The 23,506-nt window shown below is 45.5% G+C and overlaps 2 protein-coding genes across 3 annotated transcripts in view; one reads left to right on the forward strand and one right to left on the reverse strand.

Annotated features, from left to right (window-relative positions):
* Positions 1–11,172, forward strand: part of INSYN2A (inhibitory synaptic factor 2A) — a 36,165-nt gene extending 24,993 nt beyond the window's left edge. The window contains exon 3 of the mRNA XM_061192161.1: positions 10,992–11,172. Within this exon, the coding sequence (XP_061048144.1) occupies positions 10,992–11,172 (181 nt within the window). The remainder of the gene's footprint in view (positions 1–10,991) is intronic.
* Positions 1–23,506, reverse strand: part of DOCK1 (dedicator of cytokinesis 1) — a 518,791-nt gene that overhangs the window by 298,406 nt on the left and 196,879 nt on the right. For both annotated transcript variants that reach the window (XM_061183775.1, XM_061183829.1), the window contains exons 26-27: positions 22,095–22,222; positions 20,244–20,339 (exon numbers count right to left, since the gene is read on the reverse strand). In XM_061183775.1, the coding sequence (XP_061039758.1) occupies positions 20,244–20,339; positions 22,095–22,222 (224 nt within the window). The remainder of the gene's footprint in view (positions 1–20,243; positions 20,340–22,094; positions 22,223–23,506) is intronic.

Here is a 23,506-nt window from a genome sequence, read left to right on the forward strand (position 1 = left end):
CAAAGGCCTGTGGTTGTCCCAGAGCCTGGGCAAACACGAGGGGCCATCAGAGCTGCCAGTTAACACATGTTGTCATTTGTCATACCTGTTTGCTGGCAGGCAGAGAGCCCTGGAGGTCAATGAATTTGATCCCGCCCATCTTGCATTTACACACTGCTTTTCACCCGAAACCCAAGTACCCTCTCCGAGCGGTGTAAGAATCCACCATGTTGCCAGTAACACTTGGCCTAGGGACATGCAAAGGGGGCCGTGTCCAAGACACGGCTGCCTGTGGTTCTAGCAATGCAAGCCCTTGAATAAATGTGTGCCTTTCCCATGGGTGGCAGTACATATTTCTCTGTAAAAAAATAAGTCTGTCATGGAAAAAAAATATCAAAGGGACAAAAGATCTTGAAGCGATTTCATGGAAAAAGGGCCTCCAGGACCACAAACAAAAGGTTGTGAAAATCAGCCTGCCTGGGACTGATGCTCAGATAGGGGGCGCCCCAGAGGTTAGGGCTGAGCTGCCATCCTCTGTCTTTGGAGGGGTGTCCATTAGATCTCCAAGTTCTGCATGATTGAAGGAAGGGATCAGGTAGGTCCTTTCGAGCTCTGAAATCCCGTGAGTCAGTGATCTACAATTATGAAAGGAATGGATCTGAGAGCTTCAAAAGAAAGTCTACGTGGAGATAAAAGTTTGGGCATTCACAGGGCATTTCTCAACCAAATAACATCCATTCCTGTATTGGCAAATCGATTTACAAAGAGCCGAAACAACCATCCTTGGGCAATGGATTGCCCTGCTTCCTAGACACTGAAACCCAAGCATCAAAAGTGATATCTTCCATCACTGGGAATTTGGAGGTGGTTGACATGACTACAGTTTTTGTTTCCTAAAATGACATTCTTTCCATTTTGATCTGGACCAATTGTGAAATTCTAATTTAAGACCATCTCAGCATGAAACAAGATAACAAGAGATACAAGTTCTAGTTTTCTGTAGTAAAACTTTTCTGGCTTATCATCCATATTTCCTGTCAAAATAGGCTGTAATTATTTCAGAAAAATGTTTGAAGGATAAATTACTAATATAATCTGTGCTCATAAGCAGTTGAAATCCTTTGTATCCACCCTATCTCAGTAGGTCTCTTGTCAGACTAATCTGATGAGTCACGCTAACTGATGATTCATCCTTTGTTCAGATTTTGTTTCAAAAAGGAACAATGCAACATACCATTTCCCAGCTTTACTGAAGTGGTTAATTCGTAAAATAATACCACAACAAAATGGCTTGAATTCAAATTTGTGCATTTTTATGAGGATAGCCTGTGCTAACCTCAGTTCAAAGGCTTTGGGGAATGAAAGCGAGCTCTGAAAGATAATGATAATGATGATTCAGACTAATTAAGTAGAATCTTTACCAGAATTTAAATCTTCCTGTAAAGTATTAGAATTCCTACCATTAGTTTCAAGTCCTGAAACACCTGTCCCCTTCAGGAGGACACTGCCCGCACCTGCTTCCTTTCTGTATCATCAAGGCCACCCACAGCCAGCCTCAAGTGACACTAATAATTATGCAGTGAATCTGTGAGTGGACTTGGCCCCCGAAGGGAAGGGAACACTGCCCGTCCGCCTGTCACTTTGTTTTCAACACCCCAGAGGGAGGGACTTTGCAGGATGCCCTGTTGTCTATGTTGTATTTTCATCTTTTGATATGATCCATGGATGGTCAAGGATAGACAAAATTTCAAACAACTGTTTTCATAAAGTACCCGAGTCCCTTCCATGTGGTGCTTCTGTGAATCTCCTCAGCAAGCATTTTTCATGGAACTCCTAGGAGATGAGGGGCATGGTCCCACACACCGGGAGACGGGAGGAATTGGTGATCTGGCTGAAGACAAGCCCGTAGAACCCCTACCGTAAGACCTTGTAACAACAGAGTGATAACAACAGGGAACCTTCTGTACCGAAGGTGTGGGCCACAGACACAGTGAAGAAAGGCAGAGGACGGGGAGATGAGGCAGCCAGGGTGCTCCACGTGGGGACAGCTGACGCAGAGGACAGAGCACCACCTTGGAGGGGTACCGTATTGGGGAGGGTTTACATGTGTTCTGCAGAACACCTCCCCCACCCCCCAGGCTAGAGGGTTGGAAACAACCAGAAGGATTACGGGGAGAAACAGCCAGAGCATTTCCAGGGATGAAAGGGGATGCCTTGCTGCTGGCACGTAAGCATTCAGCTTTACAGCAGCTGGGGAACTTTCCAGTGCATCGAAATCTTTAACTGTTTATCAAGGAAGCTCCCAAATTCTGCAAGGTCCTTTCCAAAATGATTGGAGGGTTTCAGGAAAGACGAGAAAAATACCCTAATATTATGAGATGGAACAAGGAATTCACAGAATTAATGGTTTGCAGTTTCTCAAATCATCAATAGCCAATTCATTGCATCACCAATAAGAACACAAAATAGAAGGCTGCAAAGATTCCAGACAGAAATGTGCACGGAAATGTCACTGATTCCAGAGTATTGCAAAAAAGGAGCTGCAATCAGGACAGCCACCAGAGCTGGAGGCCTCGAAACTAATGAAGTCTTATTATTAAGAGAGGTAATTGCATTCGTATGCAGAACCGGGGCCAGGTCTAGCCTGTCCAGAGCCCACTTGGAGTGGAATCTTTGCTGCCTTTGTCATTTAGTGATTATCTCTTAGTGGAAGTGGCCTTGGCAGGCCTGCTTTCGATCACCACCACTTGTGCATATTAAGTTCTTTACCAACATGAACTGATGTGGAGGAAATTAGCTTTTGTCTAATACTTAGTGCTCTGTTCCTAGTATTTACAGTGACTGATGGGGCGGGAGGAAGATGACAGAAAGGATTTCCTTGGATAATACTTTAGGCGATGTTATTCTGATGTAAGGAAATATGTCTTAATAAAGTAAATTAAACGTCAGAAAAAAAAAATGACTTAACAGACCTCAAAATTCTCCTTGAAAATTCCCCAAACCAATAATCCAAGTTTTGTCTATTCCATGAGAATTATAAAAATATATTCTTTCTTTTTCCCCCAATATGTAAGGATCAAGTTTTACTCATCTTTAGTGACCTTTTACTAACCTTTAGTATCAAAATTCTATGTGTAACTGATTACAGCTGTAAAAGTGAAAACTGATTACTCATCTCAACATATTCTTTGTAAAGCAGTTAGTTAAAAAATTATTCAGCAGAGAAAGGTTAATTATACTGATAGCCCTCCTCTTAAGACCCTCAAAAGTCAAAATTAACGAGGTAGTCACCTATGTCCAAAACAGTGTGAAGGAGTTACATTGTCAGTGTCATGAGCAAATCAGTGTAATTCACTTTTAGACAACCATGTAGATTTTTCTACGAGCTAGATGCAGCATCCAGTCCTTACCTGAGTGCCCTAAGTTAGCATGTAAACTTCCTTGGGGACTCAATGACAAAAGAAACCACCTAGGGTTTGCTGCCATCACTCAGCTGACTCTTCTCCCCCCATCAGCCACCTTGAAGGAACTGATCCCACAGACAACACATCCCTGGAGGTGTGGTAGGGAACCCGGGGGTTTAGACAGGTCACCAGTGACACCATAAGACATGCACAAGAAGCTAATGGTTTTCTGGCCTCTGCACTGAGAACTGTCACTGCTCCATATCCTCTCTCTCTCCGCTCATGTCAGAACAGGGGAAGCTCCTGAGAGCGTCAGCAACTCAGCGTTCTGGGCTGGTGGCTCAGAGGGGCCGGGTTGCTCTGCACTTTAGCTCAAGCACTGTGACCCCAAGTCATTCCTCTCCGGGCAACAGATTGTCCATCCTCAAGATGAGAACAGCAGACAAGGTCACGGCCAAGATCTTAGCCGACCCGACTCAGGTCACCTGGCTGGGTGTCCCAGCCCTGGCACCTGAAGGACCCACTACAAACAATTTTGGAGAGTCCTGTGTTGTCTCCTTTTAACTGGAGTTACAATGCACTTCCTGCTCGAAGATTAAAAAAAATAATTGTGTGCTCTTTGTTGAGGCCAGGGACAGCAGTGAATTGGCAGTCCACATTTAATTTAATAATTATCCATCCCTTCTAAATATAATGTCTGATCTTGATGGCTTGCTAGCAGTGTGACATCACATATGCTTAATACACATGTGACACTCCTGTGAGTGATCTGGTCCCTTTCTTACTCGAGAAATTATTATGGTTGGAGTTATAAACAGCGCTTGAGTCTTTGTGCCTCGACCTCTCTGTGACGCAAAATTATAGGAGGCTCAAACGCAGTTCCCTGATTCCTGTGCATCTGGCCAGCCCTCAAATTTGGGCACTTAGATGAAGCCCGGGTGCCAGACCAGTCTTTGTATTCCAGAGGAGTCAGAGATAAGAAAGATACCGAGGATGGAGCTTCAGTCAAGCATAAAAGGAAGGACTGTCCTCCTGCGTGGTCAGGCTACATACCAAGATGTATTCAGAAAGGTCGCTGTCTATAACTTTGGATACTTTGGAATATACTTTATAGCTAGGATAACTGGCTAATGTTTTGCTTTTTATAACCATAACCATAACTTCCTTGCCATAGGCCATCACGAAAAGGGGACAGATCTTATAGTTCAGGTATTAGTATTATTGAATACCCATCTATTTCTGGTACTTTAAATCCTACAGTGACTCTGTAAACTTTGATTATGCACCTACTGTGTGAAAGAGTGGCGGGAGAAGGATTCAGAGTTATGATGAATCACTTCTATGTTCAAATTATTAATATTGGAAACTACTGGAACAAGCTCCATATATATACACAACAGGTATATAACATATGGACATATTTTGTGTACGTATGTTCGTTTTGATGAATTAAGTTATAACTAGAAAACAGAGCAGCATTCTGCGGAGACTGGAGGTGAGGGGATTCGGGTTCAGTTCATCAGTTTATTTCAGTTCAGTAAACAAAGAGGTCACGTGCTGAGTCTGTCACTGTATTAAAGGCATCACAGATGCAGCTGAATTCAACACGGTCTATCCCTCAATGCGCTTCACAGACCTGAGAAAAAGGAGCTATGATCCCACATGAGCCAGAAGTGCTCTGATAAAAATGTGCAGAGACCCTGAGCAGTGTGGCCCAGAGGAGTCTGGACAGGACGGAGGGGCGGGCACATGTGGTTAGTCTAGAAAATCCACGGAAGGAAGAGGCAACAAGTGCCCTCGGTTTAAAGGATGAGTGGAAGTTTGTCAAGCAGTTTCAGGTTTTCCTAAGGTGACTCTGGGACTTGGAAAACGCGTTAGGACAGGAGAGAGATGGAGAGAGGAAGCAGTGGACGGCTGTTTCAGTGGCCAAAGTGAAAACTGCCCAAGTTCTTCGGGGGCAGAGGAAGGCGCTGGAGATTGCTGAGGGCGGCTGCATGGTACCCAGCTGATGGAAGCAGGCGGGAAGGGCGAGTCCAGCTAGATGCCAAGGTGCCCGGCATGGCAGCTGAGTTTGGGAAGCCAGAGCAGCAGCCGGGGGAAACGATCTGATTCTGGACATGCCGGATGGATGGGGCCCCTCAGTAGTCACACGGAGATGCGTCCAGAGGAGTATGATGGCTATTTTGGGTCCTGGTTCTCCCACTGCCTAAAGGCACAGCCGAGACCACATATGTAAACTGAGGCCGACAAGTAAACAAAAAGAGATGTGCCTGGTTCACGAGGCTTGCAAGGGAGACAACCCAGCCTGTTACTTGGAGCCTGACTTTCAGCTTCTTCTGAACAACACCGTGTCATCCAAGGCGCTGACGTGAAGCCAGCCGGACATAAAGCACTGCATTTTGAGGACACCGTGAGAGCCATCGCACGCCCCAGCGAGCTGGCTGCCCTGGGTTTGCCTGAGTTTCCGTGCAGGCGTGGTGGCTCCATGGAGCCCCCTGGCGGTGGGCGTGCATCTCCACTGTCATTTCACAGCCCCGGAAGCTCAGGTCCCTGAAGGTGGGATGATGTATCCACGGTGGCAGAGAGTGGGTCAGTCAGAGCCACACCGAGCACGGGGGACTCTGCGATCTGATGCAAAGAAAATTAAAAACGGAGGCTTCCGCTCTGCAGTCCACTGAGCCCCGCCAACACTGTCAAGGTTGGAGAAATCAGAGATTTCGGGTTTTCTTCCAGCCCAGAAAACACACAAGTGCCTGGGAGCCGAACTCACCTGCTTTTAACTCTTCACTGCTACACCCAGGGGACTGGAGAAAGGAACGTTCTAAATCCATTTCCCCTTCAATTAACTCAAGGAGCTGGCGACAGCTTGCTAAGGAAACTGTGGCAGGGCCCGGGTATTTATAGGAGCAGCAGACAAGCAGAGCATCCGCTGGAGATGCTGGGACCACGCTCCCCTGCAAAATCGCATGAAGTCGTGGGGAGAAGTGTTACTACAAAGCCCAGCAGAGAGGCCGGGAAGCAAATAAAGCTGGTGCCAGCTGACAGAGCAGCCTGAGGTTCACGGCAGATTTTTATTTCTTTGGAAATGTACAGAGTAATAATTCTGTAAGCAAAGTCCCTACACATAAAACTTCTATTTTCAAGAGGAAAAGACTAACCAAAAAATGCAGTCTGCAGCCCGTGGCTTTAATCCTTCATCACCGTGAGTCACGTAGATGTGGCCAATGGCTTTCGGCGGCACGCCTGGCAGCACGGCTTCAGTTACCACGGAGCTCTCAACACAAGCGTTTTGTTGGATGGACGCAGGCAGGGGAAGGAGAGATATAAAACGTAAATAATGATAGCTCCCGGGGATTTATATCTTGTAAACAGCCCCAGCAGTCCTGGGGCCGTTCTGGATCACCCAGCACAGTCTGCAGTCTGCATTGTAACTCAGGCACTAAAGGAGAGAACAGCCAGCTTAGGGGAGGCTGGCCTGGCTCCAGTCCCTTCACACTCAGGCTCGGACTCTCTAGAGTCAGGACTTTTTCCAGGCTGCTTATCCTCGGAGGTGCAAGTGTTCCGCATGATGCGTGTGTCCCCTCGACGGTGCGCTACAAACGCCAGATCTGGCCTGCAGGAGGCGGGCGGTACCACCAGCAGCCTCCAGCCTCGTGTGCGGCCGGACCCCGAGACCCTGGACATTGCAGGAAGCTGTGCCAACCCCCAGCCGAGTCCTAAGAGATGAGGACAAGGTCTAGAGGCCAGACTTGGAATACACATGCTCCTGTCTGCCTGTTCAATTAGCGGGTAAGTCTCTGAGCTGGAACTGCTCTGGGAAGGCAGGTCCAAACCGCACAGGGCAGGTACACTGTCCTTGACGGAGCTTAGAAGCAGCATCATGCAGAAAACCACACCAGGGCCTCCAGCCCACCGGAAAAGTGGAAAGGGAATCAAAAGACTCCCGGGTTCGAAGAGCACAACTGACCACACCCTGCTAACCCCACCCATCTTAAGATTTTACCACAGACTCTTCCAGAAAAGGGGAAGCCAGGAGTAGAAGCAGGGGAGGCAGGCTCCAAACAGATCCTGGTGTGTGTTTTGCAACAAAAGTTTCAGCATCTTCTTCGATTAAGTTCTGAGAGAAGGGAGCCTGGCCACAGATTCCACCGGGAGTGGGTCCAACAGTGCTGCCTGGGGGAGAAGCCCTGTTTACCGGCAGTGAGGAGGGGGCTCGATGGGGGGGAAGAGCAAGGGGGCACAGCCAACATCACCGACCAGGACAGAACAGCCCAGGGCAACGGGGACGAAAGACGAGACGGGACTTGTCTTTTACGGCTCATGCGTTAATTCTGTAAGTATTACATAGGCAACTGCCGCGATTCAGGCCGTGCTGTAGGTGCTGGGAGCAGAGACGGGACAATAGTCACCTCGTCACAGCAGCCGCATTCGGGGGACGGAGGCAAAATGATACGGAGACAAATGCAATCATCTGTAGTGAGTGCCAAGAAGGAAGAAAGGAGCGGAGTGGGGGAGCTTTCAGTAGGTGCTAGAGAGTAAGGAGGTCATGTGTGCCTGGGGACAGAGGGGCAAGGAGTGGCCAGGACACGTGCTCCGGACAGGGGAGAAAGTGACAGCCCTGAAGACGGTGACGGTGCCCACACGCACCGTCTGCCGGGCAGCTGCAGCCAACCCCCGCCAACACGCACCCCGTGTCCCTCCGATCAGTGTGGAAGCCCAAATCGAGGGCCATCGCTTCTCCACGAGGCAGCACCCACCCCCCATCCCCCGCTCCCAGGCCCTATCTGGACAGCTCGCTGTGTTAAACAGGGAGGGGCTCTGGGCACAGAGTCCAAGTGCCCTAGACTGTCCACCGCTGGCTTCTGTCCAAGTCCTCTGTGCGGACCAGGGCAGCAGGTGCTGCTTTATTCTGGCCATTTGGCCGCTAAGACTGAAGGGACCTTTGCTCTGTGTCAGCTAGAGTCGGCCCGACTATTAACCTTCGGACACTGCCCTCTCCAGCCAGCTGTCTGCTTCAGATTCACCCCCGTGACTTGGTGTGATCCACCCTAAAGGAGAAAAGTCCCCCAGTGGAAAGCACTGGACAGAGCCACGTTATTCCTAGCTGATAGCAGGGCACAGCATCCCCTGGTACCCAGACATCACCTGACAAGCAGGTGCACTGCAACTTGGGGTTACAGACCGGGAGGGAGGCGCAGGGCGCGAGGTCACCTCACTGCAGGCACCTCCCAGCGGGCGCTCACGGCCACTCACACTCCCTCCACGAAGACACCAGCTCCTGGCAGCAGCTTCTCGGTCGTGGGGGGGTGCAGATAGGAATCAACTGACAGATGAAGTCGAGTCATTTTGTTAACAAGAACTCAGATTAGATTACGCTGTGATTACAGCGGTGGTTCTGCGGTGTGATAAATTGGTTAATAATAGGATTCCCAGTGTAGGAGCTTAATGGGAATTCAATAATTACAGGTACCCAGAATTGTACTGTTAACCCAGCAAATGCTAGCACCCACCCTCTGATCTAATAACACAAAACCTATCTGGGCCTATTGAGATGGTTATGATCTGGAGATCATGCTTTCAATACTAACCAAGCACCTTGACAAAATTACTCTTTTGTACCTAAAATACCATACTGGATGCTACACTGTCTTACAGACTCAGTGGCAAGGTTCTTGTTTTCCTTGTTAAATGTCCAAGTTGAAGAATTCTTGAATAGGTATTTCTTAATCATTGTTAGCTCTTGTCCCCATTATACAATCAGTGATCAACAGACGATAAGGAGAAAATAATATCTGAATTGCATCTTATAGTTTAGGAAACTCTTTCTTTCAGGAGAGAGGGAGTGGGGAGGATCCTTACCATTTTTCAGTAAGAGACCAGGACAGTAATTATTATACCCCTTCAAGTGAAGGAAACCAAACCTTAAAGAGGTTAAGGGATTTATCTGAGCTCCCACTCCCCCCCTTCCCCCCTCCACAGCATCAGATGAAAAAGCCAGGATGGAAATCCCTGTTCTTCCTACTGAAACGATAACTGAGGCTGGTGTTTCACAAAGGCAGCACGTCCTGAGATTTGCACTTTTCACAACTGTCCCCAAGAGGAACCATGAATACATTATCCCCTGTTCTAGATTAGCAAGTCATGAGTTCACGGGGGTTTATTCTATTTCCTATAAACTGCAGCATAACTCAAAGAGGCCCTTTGAAATGAGGGGGGAAAAATAATTTTTGTTTTGGGAACAGGGGGAGAACTAGCCATAAACTTCTCTGACAATATTTTTAGTTTTTTCACTAATACAGTCATTGATGATAAGAAAAATGGAACAGTGGATTTAAAGCATAAAACGGTCCATTAGATGGGTCTTGAACTTGTTTTTAAAACTCCAGATAATACAGCTTTGCTGTTTTTGTCTTTTCAAAATGTCAAAATGTGGCTAGGATTAATGGTTCTCTAAATCAATAGGGTATCATGTTTGTAAATGGTTTACAGTTCCGCTGGATATAAAATGTTCTGAGCTCATGTATTATCGTCACTGCTGAGCCTTTAGTGAAATCTACTGACATTTCCACTGGCATCCAGAGCAGAAATGGAAGGAGTACAGAGTGGGCATCTCCGGAGGCCTGGTGTGATGCAGCACCCAGGTTCAACTTCTAGGGGTACAGGCAAGGGAACCAGAAGGGAGGCGAGGCCCACTGCCCCTGGGCTGATCACAGAAGAGTGACACTGGAGCAGGGGGGTCCTACCCAAAGTTAGGGGGTCAACAATGGTCCTTGCCAAAGCCATGGACGGATGGGAGGACTCTAGGCCAACTGCAGCATTCTCAGGAGAAATTTCCTAAGACTTAAGAAAACCAGCTTTAACCCTGTCGTTCTAACACAAACCCTATCACTGCTGGCAAATGTCCTTCCCCGTGGCTACATGTTTGCACATTTTCACCGAACACTATCTAACTTTTTGCCTGGAAAACTATCTTTGCGAACAACTAACTGAGTGATATTCAATGGTGTTGATTTGATAAAACACACTCTTTTCCCCAATGTTGGATATTTGGGCTCTTACCAGTTTTTTAGGCAGGTGAGATTTTGCAAAGGAGACCAGAAGGCAAGGTCACTTCATTTTACAACTGTTTCAGGTGAGATAAATGGTTTTCTCTGACCTTGTGAAAAGTTGCACAGAGCTTCCAAATACCTGGTGTACATGCACTAAGATGACCCCTGAACACTCATATCTTCGGTTACCTCTCTGTCCCATGAAGCACATGTGTGCAGTCTATGGACAAGGGTTACTCACATGTCACAATTCTCATTTCAACAAACACAGTCTATGCTTTCACACCAACTGTGTACATTAATAAAACTTCAAAAGTTGGCAATGAATGCAAATGAGTTATTTTTCAAAGAAAATGAAACTTTCTGAGATAGTTCACAGTGACCGAGCACTAAAACATATTATAGCCCATTGCTTAACACTGAACCGTCAAATGGCATTATAAACATCATACGAATGATCATTACCCTGCTGGGATGGCACCAAATTCTGCTGTCTCTAAGGGAGCTCTTTATATAGGAAAGACCAAGCACTAAATTCTTCCCTCTCTTTTCTTTCTAGTGTGGAGCTAGATTTTAAGCAGCAAGAAGACAAACTCCAGCCAGTTCTGAGGAAACTCCATCCTTTCGAGGAAACTCAGGTCGCACACTCGCCTTACTCTCAGGAGACTTACTCAACTCCCAAGCAAAAACCCAAAACTGAATCTAAAAAGCACGGACGATGGAAACTCTGGTTCCTTTAAAACTCATGGTGTTTGGAGTCTAAAGGCCGTCTTTAAAACCCACTGGAGTTCAAAGTAAATCCTTTTCCAAAACGAATAGGACGGAGTGAACGGTGGCTGACTCGGACGCCACCAGTTCTCACCCCGCTTACCAAAAAGGCCTTTGTAACAGATCAACGCACAGAAGCGAAGCAGTACATGTCACACCTTGCCTGCTGTTCTTTGCAGTTCGTGGATGTGGGATGTAAAACCGGAAACGAAACTTAACATAGTCAAAGATGATAAGTAAAAATTCTATGCCCGCACCCCAGATCAGCAAGGATTACATTATCAACCTGCAGAACGGCGGGCTGTCACTCTGTAACACAGCTAAAACTCATAATCATTTTCAAGCCTTTATTTTTTTTTTAATCCTGAGAAGAAAAAGTAGCCCTTACGTTTGCAAAGGACTTCATTTTTATGTTTAATTTTGCAAATAAGCGGGGGGCGAGTGCAATTTTCAGCACATCAAATTCCGGAGAAAGCACAATTTTTTTCAAGTGGTCGGAGACCATGAATAATCTCTAAAATGTGACTATATGTATATTTGCCTCATGTGCTGTAGCGCTAAGCCAAGTGACATCTCAGCGTCACACTGAAACCTCAAATTCAGCGTTTGCTTCAACTCCAGACCGGCGACAGGCTTACTGCTCATCCTCCAAATGCCCAGCCAGGAGTCCCCCAAAGTCAGGACATGCCTTTAATCACTGCAAGTTGACAGGGTCAGAGCTTTCGGACACTAAGCTTTCATAGATCTCATTTTTAATCTTTTGGTACCCAAAGGCCAAATGATAAATCCTGGCAAGAATTTGAAAACACACGTGGAGATACACAGCTGATAATACAGTCACCAATAAATCACAGGCGTTCTCTGCCACCGGAAAGTGTTTCTGTGGATCAATCTTTGAGACACTGTTCATCATGAAAGCTCAGCCAGACGTTTTATACAATTCGTTATGCTTTGTAACAACTGTAGAAGATCTGACCATCTCAAAGAGAAACCGCGTGCTTAGTTTAGCTGCTACCAACAAACCAACTAACGTCACCTACGTTTAACCTATTAGTGAGTTGTACTAAATGACATACCTAGGGGAAAGCTGTGAATCAAATGTTTTTAGGTCTTTTTTAAATAAATCGTGACACTTCGAGTTCTCTTTTGATTACACATTGCAATATAAATCTTAGTTCCTTTATTTTTTCACTCATTCCTTTGCACCTTTGCAAGTATCTTTTTATAGAAATCAAAAGCCCCTAGTCTATTAAGGACTCTTGTCTATCAAGTTTTGGCTTTTCACAGTAGGAAGTAGGGATCTTCTTTTGACTTCTTTTGGTTCAACTTTAATTTTGAGTCGTTTGTGAATGTACAAGGAAACCAAGTCTTCTGGTCTCTGTCCAACCGTTTCTTATCTAATCTCGTGCTCACACGCACACCTCATTGACCAGATGCCAATAAGGTGATCGGCCTTAGTGAAAGGATCTACCTGTGCTTCTCAGATTGGAGCTATTTCTTGCCACACATTTTCCTCCTGACTCAACAGCAAATCTATTTTCATTCTAAGTGTTTTGATTCTAGAAAGACCTTAGTGGACTTGAAAAAAAAAGTGACAGGAGTATCTCATGTAAGCATTCTTTGGAGGTTACTCAAACTATATCACAGATGTGTGCTTTAATTAAAAAAAAAAACACGCATCTTTTGTGGACACGATACATGAGGATACAAATCCTTGAATATCAGTTAACAGAATTGAGAAATACTTTTGTGCAAGAGGAAGGCTAAGTTGATCCTGTACCATGAAGGAAGTGCAATTGTTTCATGTAGAGATAAAATTTAAAAAAATGTGTTTCATGTATTTTCTACTGTTTTTAACTAAAGTTATAAAAAATGTTTGCAACAAGCTATCTCTCCTTGTGTTTTCAGAATCCCGACTATCTCAGTGAATTGAAATAAGGGTGTTAGCAGCTCTCTGATTAGTACCATAATTCCGTCTAAACAAGAGGACATCTAGTAAACAAAGTTAACATCACTGTTTGAAAGCAGTCTAGACAAAAAAAAAAAAAGTTAATATTTTCAGAATCAAAAAGGAAACTGAAGATAAACAAATTCCTATTTAAAAATGAAACTGTCTTCAGAATAGAAAAAAAAATATTTTCAAACTCATTTCATAGTTTAACTGCAATGTGTCCTAACAGATGATGACTCTTCTCTTAGAAAGATTTAAGTAAAATCTTTGATACAAAACCGAGGTAAAAAGTACAGTGTTCCCTCATATGTAGATGTACACATGGCATTACGTATAGAGATTAAATTATTATACTTGTCACTAAGTTCTTTATTAATTTTTAAATAAAAAAAAATCAAAGGTCATGTTTTGTGTGGCTATTAATCTTATTTCGTGGTTTCAATAATTTGGGAAAAAAGAAGTAATCTGAGGAAATAATAATAAAGGAAAGATGTTCGGGCTGAAGAGAACTCCATCGGGTCTTTGGGAGAGGAGAAGGGGCGTGGGCACTGCCTACTGGCCTGGCCTGGCTGGGGAGGGGGCAGGGCTGAAATCCAGCTCAGACTCAGTTGACCAGACCACGCACCCTGGCATGGGCTTCAGCTGCCAGGAGAACAGGATGGCTTTTAAGGGCAAAGGGCACCGTACACAGCAGCATCTGGCTGAGGTCTAATTTTTAAAGACCCTCCGGGGGACAACTGAACACATTGGTGTTTCCAGGGCAAATCCTGTCATGCCCCCCTGGAGACAGATTCTCTCTAGATCATCCATCAAGCAGGTCCGCAGCCCCAGGGGGTCGGCCACCTCCTTCCTTTCTTCTTCCCTCCCCGGGGTGGGGGACCAGTGCCCCAGTGGCACTGAGCACCCTGCCTCTCCCACGGAGACCAGCCCAAACCAACCTCCTCTCCCAAGGGAGAGGGCCCCCTGGAAACTTAGGAGAGGAGAGGTCACCACCCCCTTTCCTGGGCTCTGCAATAGCAGAGTCCACTTGCAAGGTGCAGGAGCAAGGATGGGGCTGAGAGGGAAGGCTCCCACTGCCTCACAAGTTCCTCTGGGGAAAGAAGTGGGTGAGTGCAGCTCACGTACAGGATAGAGAGGAAGACTCAATGCCCGGGGCACCGGGGGAAAAAACTCCAAGTCACGTTCTACAATTATCTGTGAGCTGAATACTGGTGCAGCCTCAGAGGTCCTCTCTTATCAATAACTAGATCCAACAAAGGGCATTCTGCCACATAGGTGCCCACCAGTCATTCTGAAAGTGTGCGACTAGCCTCCAAGGAGAGGTCCCAGGCCTCTGCATCTGGTCCTTCGATCTCAGACTCTCCCCTAAAGCAGAGTAAAATTGGGGAGAAAATCAAGGTGTGGGGAAACCTCGCTATCTTGGAAAGGGCATATGAAGTTGGCAGAAGTTTCCCGCATCCTATGAGGTTGCCAAGGTGTCCGCTGCCATGGAGACCTGAGGTGTGGCAGAAATGGCATCATCATTCATGGACCCACACCAGGCCGAATGCAATCGCAAACAGCAACAACGAGCACACCTTGCAAAGCCATTCTCCTTGGGGTACCATCATAGGCAAGGCAGATACACAATCCTCAATTCCAACTCAGAAGACACACCATTAAATTCAAGTGCTTGCTTTGTGCTTCTTATTGAAGAGAGCAAGGACAAAATACAAGAAATGGGCATGAACTCCTCCATTCCACCCTGTCTGTGAGGGCACAACACGTTTACAAAGCCCACCACAGCTGGAATGATTCTTTGGGAGCATTTTTATCAGCGAATAAAATTTGACGTGACTAGTAAGGAAGACAGTGTCACTGGTGCAGTGTCACCTAAAGATAATAGCAGCTGCCTCGACATTGATATATCTCCTTTTATCTAGAAAAGCTCTACCACTGGCACATCTGGCATGGGATAAGTGTGCAACCAACTTATTTACCGGAAGAGAAGAACTATATGATTCAGAAATAATGTTCTGTTTTGTGAACTAGGGATAACTCATCGTGCTATAATGCGCAGCATACGTTTTGGCAGATGAGAAGGTCATATGCAAGCAGCATAATGCCTTTTAAGGAGCTCAATAATTAATTTAAGATATGGTTTGGGATGAATATGCAAGAACTGCACAGCATATTTTAGCCAGGTAATGATATGGTTTTCATTTCCTCTGCAGTAAATCCACAGTCAGTGACCAACCTTGAAAAAATACTACGGCCACAGAAACATGTGAAAGGCAGGAAAAATTGCTATACCGATACCATATGGAAATGAATTTATAAAGTCATCACAACTCACACGTGTACCTGTGATAGGATGATTTTCTGGAAGTCAGATGTTTTCTAAGTAGGTTTATTAACAAACATACAAGTTAGAGACACTTTTTGCAACACTCACAGAGAAAAACCAGATACTGTCCACTTGAAACTTTTATAATGCATTGCTTTCTTTTGCAAGGCAAGATTAAGAATAGCATTTTGTTAAAAGCACATTCATACGTAAAGTCCATTAGAATAAATATCGCAAAACGAATGTTCGTGCATGGGGAAATAACATCTTTGTGTAAATATTTGATGATGAGTCTTGGTAAAAGGGAGACCAAGTCTATTACAGTATCTTTTAAATGAAGAAGTATGTCAGGTCATTATAAATCACGCAGGCTCAAAGACATCAGTGGATTTTCACTAGCAGCATCTCTTCCCCACCGATGGTGCTGCTGTCACAATGAAACACACCGCACCCATCTACGTCCCCTACAGCTGGTGTTCGGAGTAGAAACAAAAGAACTTCCATCACTTGAGTCTAGGGAATCAGGAGGTCTGGTGGTCACAAGAACAAGTGGAGAATGCAGGAAGAATGTTTCCCTTTCCTAAGCCTACTTCTGTGGATTTTCCAAGGGAACCTTTCTTTTGAAGAAGGCCACATTTTCATTTTCGTGAATTAGTAATTCTCAGTCCTCTGGTGTGTATCCAGGCCATAGAAAAATCTTTAAAAGTCCTTCTCACTCAATTACATTTTTAAAGGACCCATTAACAGAATGTAAATCTGATTATCTGAAAGAGGCAGCAGAGGCTAATATCACAAGAGAAGGAAGGGTCACGTGTACTACTCACCCTGTCTGCTCTCAACCCAGCTTTATTTACAGCACTTACTCCAGCAAAGACACAGGCATGTGTGTGTTGGTGGGGGGGGGTCAAGGGAGGGGGTAACCATGTCACCTGCCCACCAGACAAGAGCACCTAAGCCACCACGGCCCCCTGCTCAGAGCCGTACACAATGACCAAGAAGGTGCCCAACGCTGATGGCCTAGAAATCTTTTCAAAGAGGAAGAGAAAAATAAAATCTGAAATCAGACAATGTAAAGCTCAGCACCTCACTCAATTATTCTATAGCATTAGACGATCCTGGAATAAAGATAAAATGGCATCTTAATTCTGTGGCAAGGTTACTGCAAGCCTTCTGTGTTAGGGCCTGCTGTAGGCATCCACGCAATCTACAATCCTACACTTGCCAAATGGAGTTTTATTTGTTAAAAAAACTATAATACTTAGGATCATGGCATATTTTTATCCTCTGCCTGAGATGCATTCCAATAGCCCATTTCAAATATAAAGCTGAAAGGTATAAAATGAACTAAAACAAATGATATATAACCAACTGCATGGTGTTTGTAAGGTACCACAGATACAGTTAAAAGAAGACGCTTATACAGTACATCACAGCTTAGCCAATGGCGTGTGAAGCTCCCCACTTCTCAATTCCATATATAAACAGATGGGGAAACTATCAGGCCACAACTGATCCCCAACGAATAACTTGTTTTGATGGAAAGAGAGGTCACGCTTCTATTACTGTTGACAATATCATGAAATAAACCATTAAGTGAAGCACAGCTATTCAAAACCTTTTTAATCACTTAAATTGTTAAAGTCCATTTTCAGCGATTATTTAGAATTTGTGAGCTGATTCACAGTTATACCATTTCCATTCCACTGATGCAAAAAAGAGGAGCAAACACATAAGGTTTGGAATCTCTGTGGTATAATGGAATGTTATAGCTACGCCCAAACAGGCCTATAAACCATTTTCTGCTCTTCTTCCACTCTAAAAGGGCCACCGATTAAGTTTTTTGGCCACCTTGTCAGGGATATTTTTTTCCCCAGATCTTCCTCTCATCTAAATTCACGGAGCTACAACAGTGACGTTAAGAAGCTAATGCATAAATCTGCATGGGAGCCCATGTGGAAAGCAAGGCTCAGCTCACCAAGCAGGACAACATTTCAGTCTCACTGCTCGGTGGACGCCACAAAGGGGACTCGTGGTTCCTTGACGACGGAAAGAGTCTCTGAACATCTCCAATTTGAAATGGACAATGTCCTTCCTGAAAACATCTTAATGCTGTCATCACTCATTAAATAATTACAGTATATTCAGTTGTTTGTTTTGTTTTTTGTTTTTTTTTTTTTGAGATTCCTTCCCTGACGGCCTAGTTCATTTTAGGAAGGAATTTCTGGGCTCCACATTAGAGATGCTGGCATTGGGAGGAGTTAGCTTAGGACCTCAATCCTGTTCCTGCTTCTGGAGACTTCTGCTGGAGAAGGACAGGGCGGTGGGGGGAGGCGCCTGGATGTAGGCAGCTTGCTCTAGTGCCCCCCGGCCCCCGACGGTGCCCCGGACCCCACCACCTATGCAGTAGGAGCAGGGCCACAGCTAGGTAAGACTGAGCCTGGGTCCTCACTTCATGCCCCCTTGGTAAAGGGGCAAGGACTCTTCCCAGGCGCCCCTAAGGGTTCCTTAGGACACATGGCTTCCTCCAAGCCCTTCAGGAAAGGGGCAACCGATCCGTGGTCTGGCCCGTCTTCCTCCAGGACATCCTGACATTTGGTCCACGAAAACGACTGAAGGTGGCAAAGGGCAAAAGGTGCTTATTTCCCTGGGCGGCTGCCTCACTAACTACGATGCAGAACCAGGAGGAATTCTGAGTCCTCCTCTGGACCTCCTGGACCACCACTGAGATCAGCATCATGAGCCTCAGTCTTACAGAAGACACCAAGGAAAGCCAGCTCTGGCGCCAAACCCGGGCTCCCCACAAGCGCCGCCACGCGAGCTGTGGGTCTGGGACCGTTTCCCATCTCTCTGCAAGGCATTTCTGCAGGGGCCTATGCACGAAGAAGGGGAGGGTTAAGTGAGGATCCTCCATTCATTATACAGTGCCCAGCACGTCCACAGATTCTCGGTGAGGAGCAGCTATTACTTTCGCCACTATTATCACTATGTCTGAGATATGAGAAATTTCCCAAAGGCATCCGGGACCACATGGTCTGAGAGAAGTCACCATGCTCCATTCTAGATCCTCTGATTGAGCTGCGAGCACGTCTTACAATCTTGCCCCAGGCTAAGGTCCCATCCAAACTGTTATGGGCTTCCTCCCTGCCTTCCTCTCCCCAGTTCAACTGCTGGCCAGTGTGGGCTTACAACCCAAGTGAACACACCCCTAACCAGAGACAGAACCATCTCGTCAGTTCACTGGCCTCCACATCGGCCATCTCCTCCATCTGCCCATCGTGAGTGCCCAACACGTTCACTGTGACTCCATGACAGCCAGGATGTCGCCTCAGCCCCTCTGCTCCAGCCTGTTCCAACAGGGGTCTTAGCAGAATGACACCAAACTTGGTTCAACTTTAAGCCACATTCATTCTTTCTACTTAAAGCCCTCTTGAGTTCCACAACGAGAGAGTGTTCCAGGGGCACCCAGGGCACAACCCCAAGAAGACAGGAACACTGGACCCCGGGGGTGCCCCTGGAGTCACCCCAATTCTTCCTCCACAGGGCTCAGTCTCTACCCACGTATACAAAAGCATTTCCAGATTACAGGAAAGAATCGTTATGATGAAGAGCATGAAGAGGCAAGTGAGGGTTACAGAGTAATGGAAAAGTCCACTGCAAGCAACGCCAATTTATAAGGAAATATTTTATTCCCTAATTTATGCATGCTATAATCCAAACCTAAAAGACATATACCTTAAAAAGGAAAATCTTCACATAACATGTGCTAAAACTCTGAGACATAAACTAGGCAATTTTACTGGATGGAAACATACAAAGGCAGCAGTTATTCTCCTGTGATTCACCCAAAACCACAGACCGCATCCTTTACTGTGATGCAGCCGCAGAAACCAACACAAGTCCAGCGCTCCGGTCTTGCTTTGCTGTCTGATGGAGATAGACGGGTCACTGTACTTGATCCATTCCCAGGCTACGCAGACAGAACTAAAATCGCCCAAGGAAGACCAATGTGCCTAGTCTGATTGCCAGCGAAGACTCCAACTGGATTTTCTGTTCTGTGATTAGGAAAGCTATTTTTTTGAAATGCGATCCACCAAACTTAGTTATACGGTAACATGTACTACAAATGAAAGAAATTAAATGGGACCTACAAATGCATCTTTTGCCCACGAAACCAAATTTAAGAATAATGATGGTGAGGAGGAGAGTGGCAAACTCTGGAAAAAATCACCATAATATGAAAATGGGAAGACTGTCTAAATTATTGTTAGAACTCTGAGAAAAAGAACAGATACCATTCCTTGTCTCGACAATCTGAACAAGACAAGACATCTACAATACTTTAGAGTAGACATTAAATAGCGAAGTCGGAGTGCCTCAATTCCTTTTTAAGGTCCTTCATAAAATTTTATTAATGGCATCTTAAATGTAAACACGCAGAAAGAAACTGCCATAAGAATGAGGACTTAGAAGGACATATGCATCCTTTGCTAGAAGTAAGCAATGAGAAAACTAGAACCAAACGTTGGTTTGTTACTCTTCAACTTTGACACTTACTTACAGAATCGTGGAAATGAGTACCTTTAACCTACTAGACTGTAAATAAATGCATCCCAACTGCTTGCTATATCGTAGTACAACACGGTTAGTTTCAAAAGGCAGGTGGAAAAGAACCACATGGATTTTCGGGCTTGAGAGTGAATGACTTTCCCGGGAAAGATGCTCTCAGCCACAATGAAACCCACAAGCGCGTGTCACCGAGCACTTACGATGAGTTCGGAATCCCGCCCCATGGAAATGACGGTTCGGTTCACTGTCCGGAGAAGCTTCTCCATGATAATCTGGACATGCCTCTGAGTTGGTCCCTGCAGGAGGACACACCAGTGTAAATAAACCACCACCTAAGACAGTCATTAACATGCCAGTCCCACAGCTGTCACTGAATCCATTTATCCTGTAAAGAGGAAATCAATTACAACCCTTAACGAGAGGAAAAATGGCCCTTGTCAGAGGCAAAAGCCTTCACAAAGAAAACTCAAGGCATTTTATTAATTATAGTCCATTAATGATAATGTGTTATATAATCATAGTAATTTAATTGAAGCAAACCTTAAAAATAAAAGCAAATCTGTTTAAACAATATAATGTTTATGATCCCTGATTAGCTCACCAATGAGTTTTCTAAAGACACTTGGCCATTTGTAAATGGAAGGCTGACAGATAACAAACAGAGATGGCTCTGCATGTCAGATCCCAATAATGTGGGGAACAGTCACATAGAATCAAATGTTTAAATATCATTTTAGCACACTACTTAAAATTCAGAGTGCCAGAGAACCTTCTATCAGTAAGAATTTGCTCCTTTATTTTGTGTGTGATGGGACTGCCGATTCTTCTTCATGAACTTTGAACGCGTTTAAATGGGCTTTCTGGATGCTTCCGCACAGGCCAGGCAGGCACTACCTCCTCTGTGAGGCTTGGCCACACAACCTCTTTACTCCCAACCTTTCATCTGATAAGAAAAGGAAAAGGCCTGGCATGGGACCCCTGGAGGTTGGCCTTTGGGTTAAGGCTTCCAACACCTTTCAAAGGCAAAGCATGGGAAGAGCGGATGCAGCCACCATCCCAATGAATTATTTTACCTTATCTCTTTCTTCAAGGGCAACACCCAGGCTCTGAGAGAATGAGCAGGTGCAGCAAGAAAGTGGGCAGGACAGGCACGCGTGCACGCGTGTGTGTGTGTGTGTGTGTGTGTGTGTGAACTGGGGAGGTGGCAGGAGGTCACGTGGGGGAGAGCTAAGAGAAAGTCCTGCTGACTTAAAGTCCTGGCCCATCTGGCCACTGCTAGAGGCAGAGACAGACACGGCCCTGTACACCTGTCCAGACACACCTGGAGAACCAATGACTTTACATGTGTGTGCACACGTGTGCCCAAATGAATGTAGCGGGTACAATGGGGTCAGGGAAGCATAGGGTCAGATGTTTCCATATGTGCTTGCACCAGCTTTTGATTAAGACAGAAGGTCAGTGGAATAAGCATACAATTGAGAAATGCAAAAGGAAATACCATTTTAAAAAAAAAAATAGCCAAGAAAGCACAGAAAAAAACTGCCTGTGGGGGGAGGAACCCGGGAAAAGGGGCAGAGAACTGCTCTTCTCAAAACTCTCAGATGCACTTAAAACAACCAACAACAACTACATGCATGTATAAAATAATAATATTATCTATTTATTAAATATAAAATAATAATTGAAAGAAAGTAGGCAATTAGCCTCCCTTTGTTTATTTCCAATTTTTAATATCAAAGCCTTTGACCTTAAATATCAAATCTAAGTCTTGGGAGCCACCTGGCTGAGAAGTCACAGGAAACAAACATAAAACAGTATCTTCAGTGCTGAAAAGCACATGTGATAATATAATCATCATGCTTTACACATAAATAAAAAATAATATGAGGATGCAACTCTACAGAGAGAAAAAGAAAGGGTAACCCTTAAAATTCAGGCCATACTTTTTTAACTAAATCAAACGTGACTTGGTCCTGGGAGGCCGGGGCCCCTGGGGATCGCAGGCCCACACTTGCTGCAGGGTCCACAGAGGCAGCCCCGCCATTACTCACCACGTCCTTCCTGTACAGAACCTCCAGGATGTTGCTGAGCAGCTGGCAGCAGGCCTCCAGATCTTCCTGTCTCTCCAGATGGTACTTGAGCTGATCCGTCATCATGGGAAGCAGGATCTCTCTGCAATCTGCAGGGGACACCGGGTTGCCAGTCAGCAGGAGACCCACCAAGATGCAACTCTGTTTGCTAGAAGCTTGTTTTCCTAGCTTGTGACACTGCGTGTTACATTTACATACTCTGCAATGTGAAACTGACATCTGGAGGGGGTCAGACTACTTGACTGGGAGGAAATCACTTGTTTTCTTATAAAATAATTCACTCACGTGTGCACGCATATGTGTGTGTGTCACCATGTAAATACACAACGATAATTCAAAAACAAACATATAAATACATATTCACATATATCCAATAGTATGTACGTAGATACAAATGCAAACAAGCATGCTGGGGTTTTAACTAATTTTCTGTGCTGAACTGTAAATTTACTGATTTGCAACTTTAGAAGAAATACTTGTTACAACAAAAATGATTTGAATTGCAGCTCTTCTTATTATTTCCTAGGAAGACCAGAGCATGGTTCCTTCCTGCCCCCATATACCTCCCAATGAGCTTGGCCGGCTCATAGCTTACTAAATTCCCCACTTAATGTTTACCCACTCAGGGACAATTTTCTGCTGGGCTCACATCTGCAGAGGGACAGTCTGCAGGGGGCTGAGAGCTCAGGCTCTGGAGTGAGGTTGTCTGGGTTTAAATTCTGTTGGCTTCCTTGCAAGGTTATCTCGGGAAGAGCTAGTTACCTCTCTGAGCCTCGGTTTCCTCATCTCTAACATGGGCACAGTGGCACTAGCTACTCACAGGTTTGAGGCACAATGTACTCCTGCAAGGTGAGGCATGAAGGCCTGGGCCTGGCACAGGTGAGATGCTCAGGACAGGGTACTTGCTCTTATGATGTGATATAGATACTGGTGAACAGCCCCAGCCCCTCTCTGGTCTCCCAGACCCCTGGGCTAATGAGGGAGGAGGCGGCGGGGAGCAGGTATTGACCCTGGAGGTGAAAGTTAGGGAGGCAATACATTCACCTGCTGGGAAGAGGAATCAGAATTTCCCACATAGGGTGGGCCATCCAGGAAAAGGAACCCTATTCACAAAGTCAAGTAGACAGGAGCAGATGACTTATTCACAGAGCCACACGCACAGTTCAGGAGGGTGGGGAGAGGAGAAGCAGAATAAAAGACCAGACGGGCAGTTGGATTTCATCCTGAACATGATGGATGAGACAGAAAGAGGAGGAGAACTGGAAGATGCTGACAGGGAAGGGATATGATCAGATCAAAAGGCCAGAGAGAGCCGCCGTGATGGCGCCAGGTAGGGCAGTGGAGATGGGAGGCTCATTACTGGACAGTTAGCT

The sequence above is a fragment of the Eubalaena glacialis genome, chromosome 1, assembly GCF_028564815.1.
Source record: "Eubalaena glacialis isolate mEubGla1 chromosome 1, mEubGla1.1.hap2.+ XY, whole genome shotgun sequence".
Classification (NCBI taxonomy): domain Eukaryota; kingdom Metazoa; phylum Chordata; class Mammalia; order Artiodactyla; family Balaenidae; genus Eubalaena; species Eubalaena glacialis.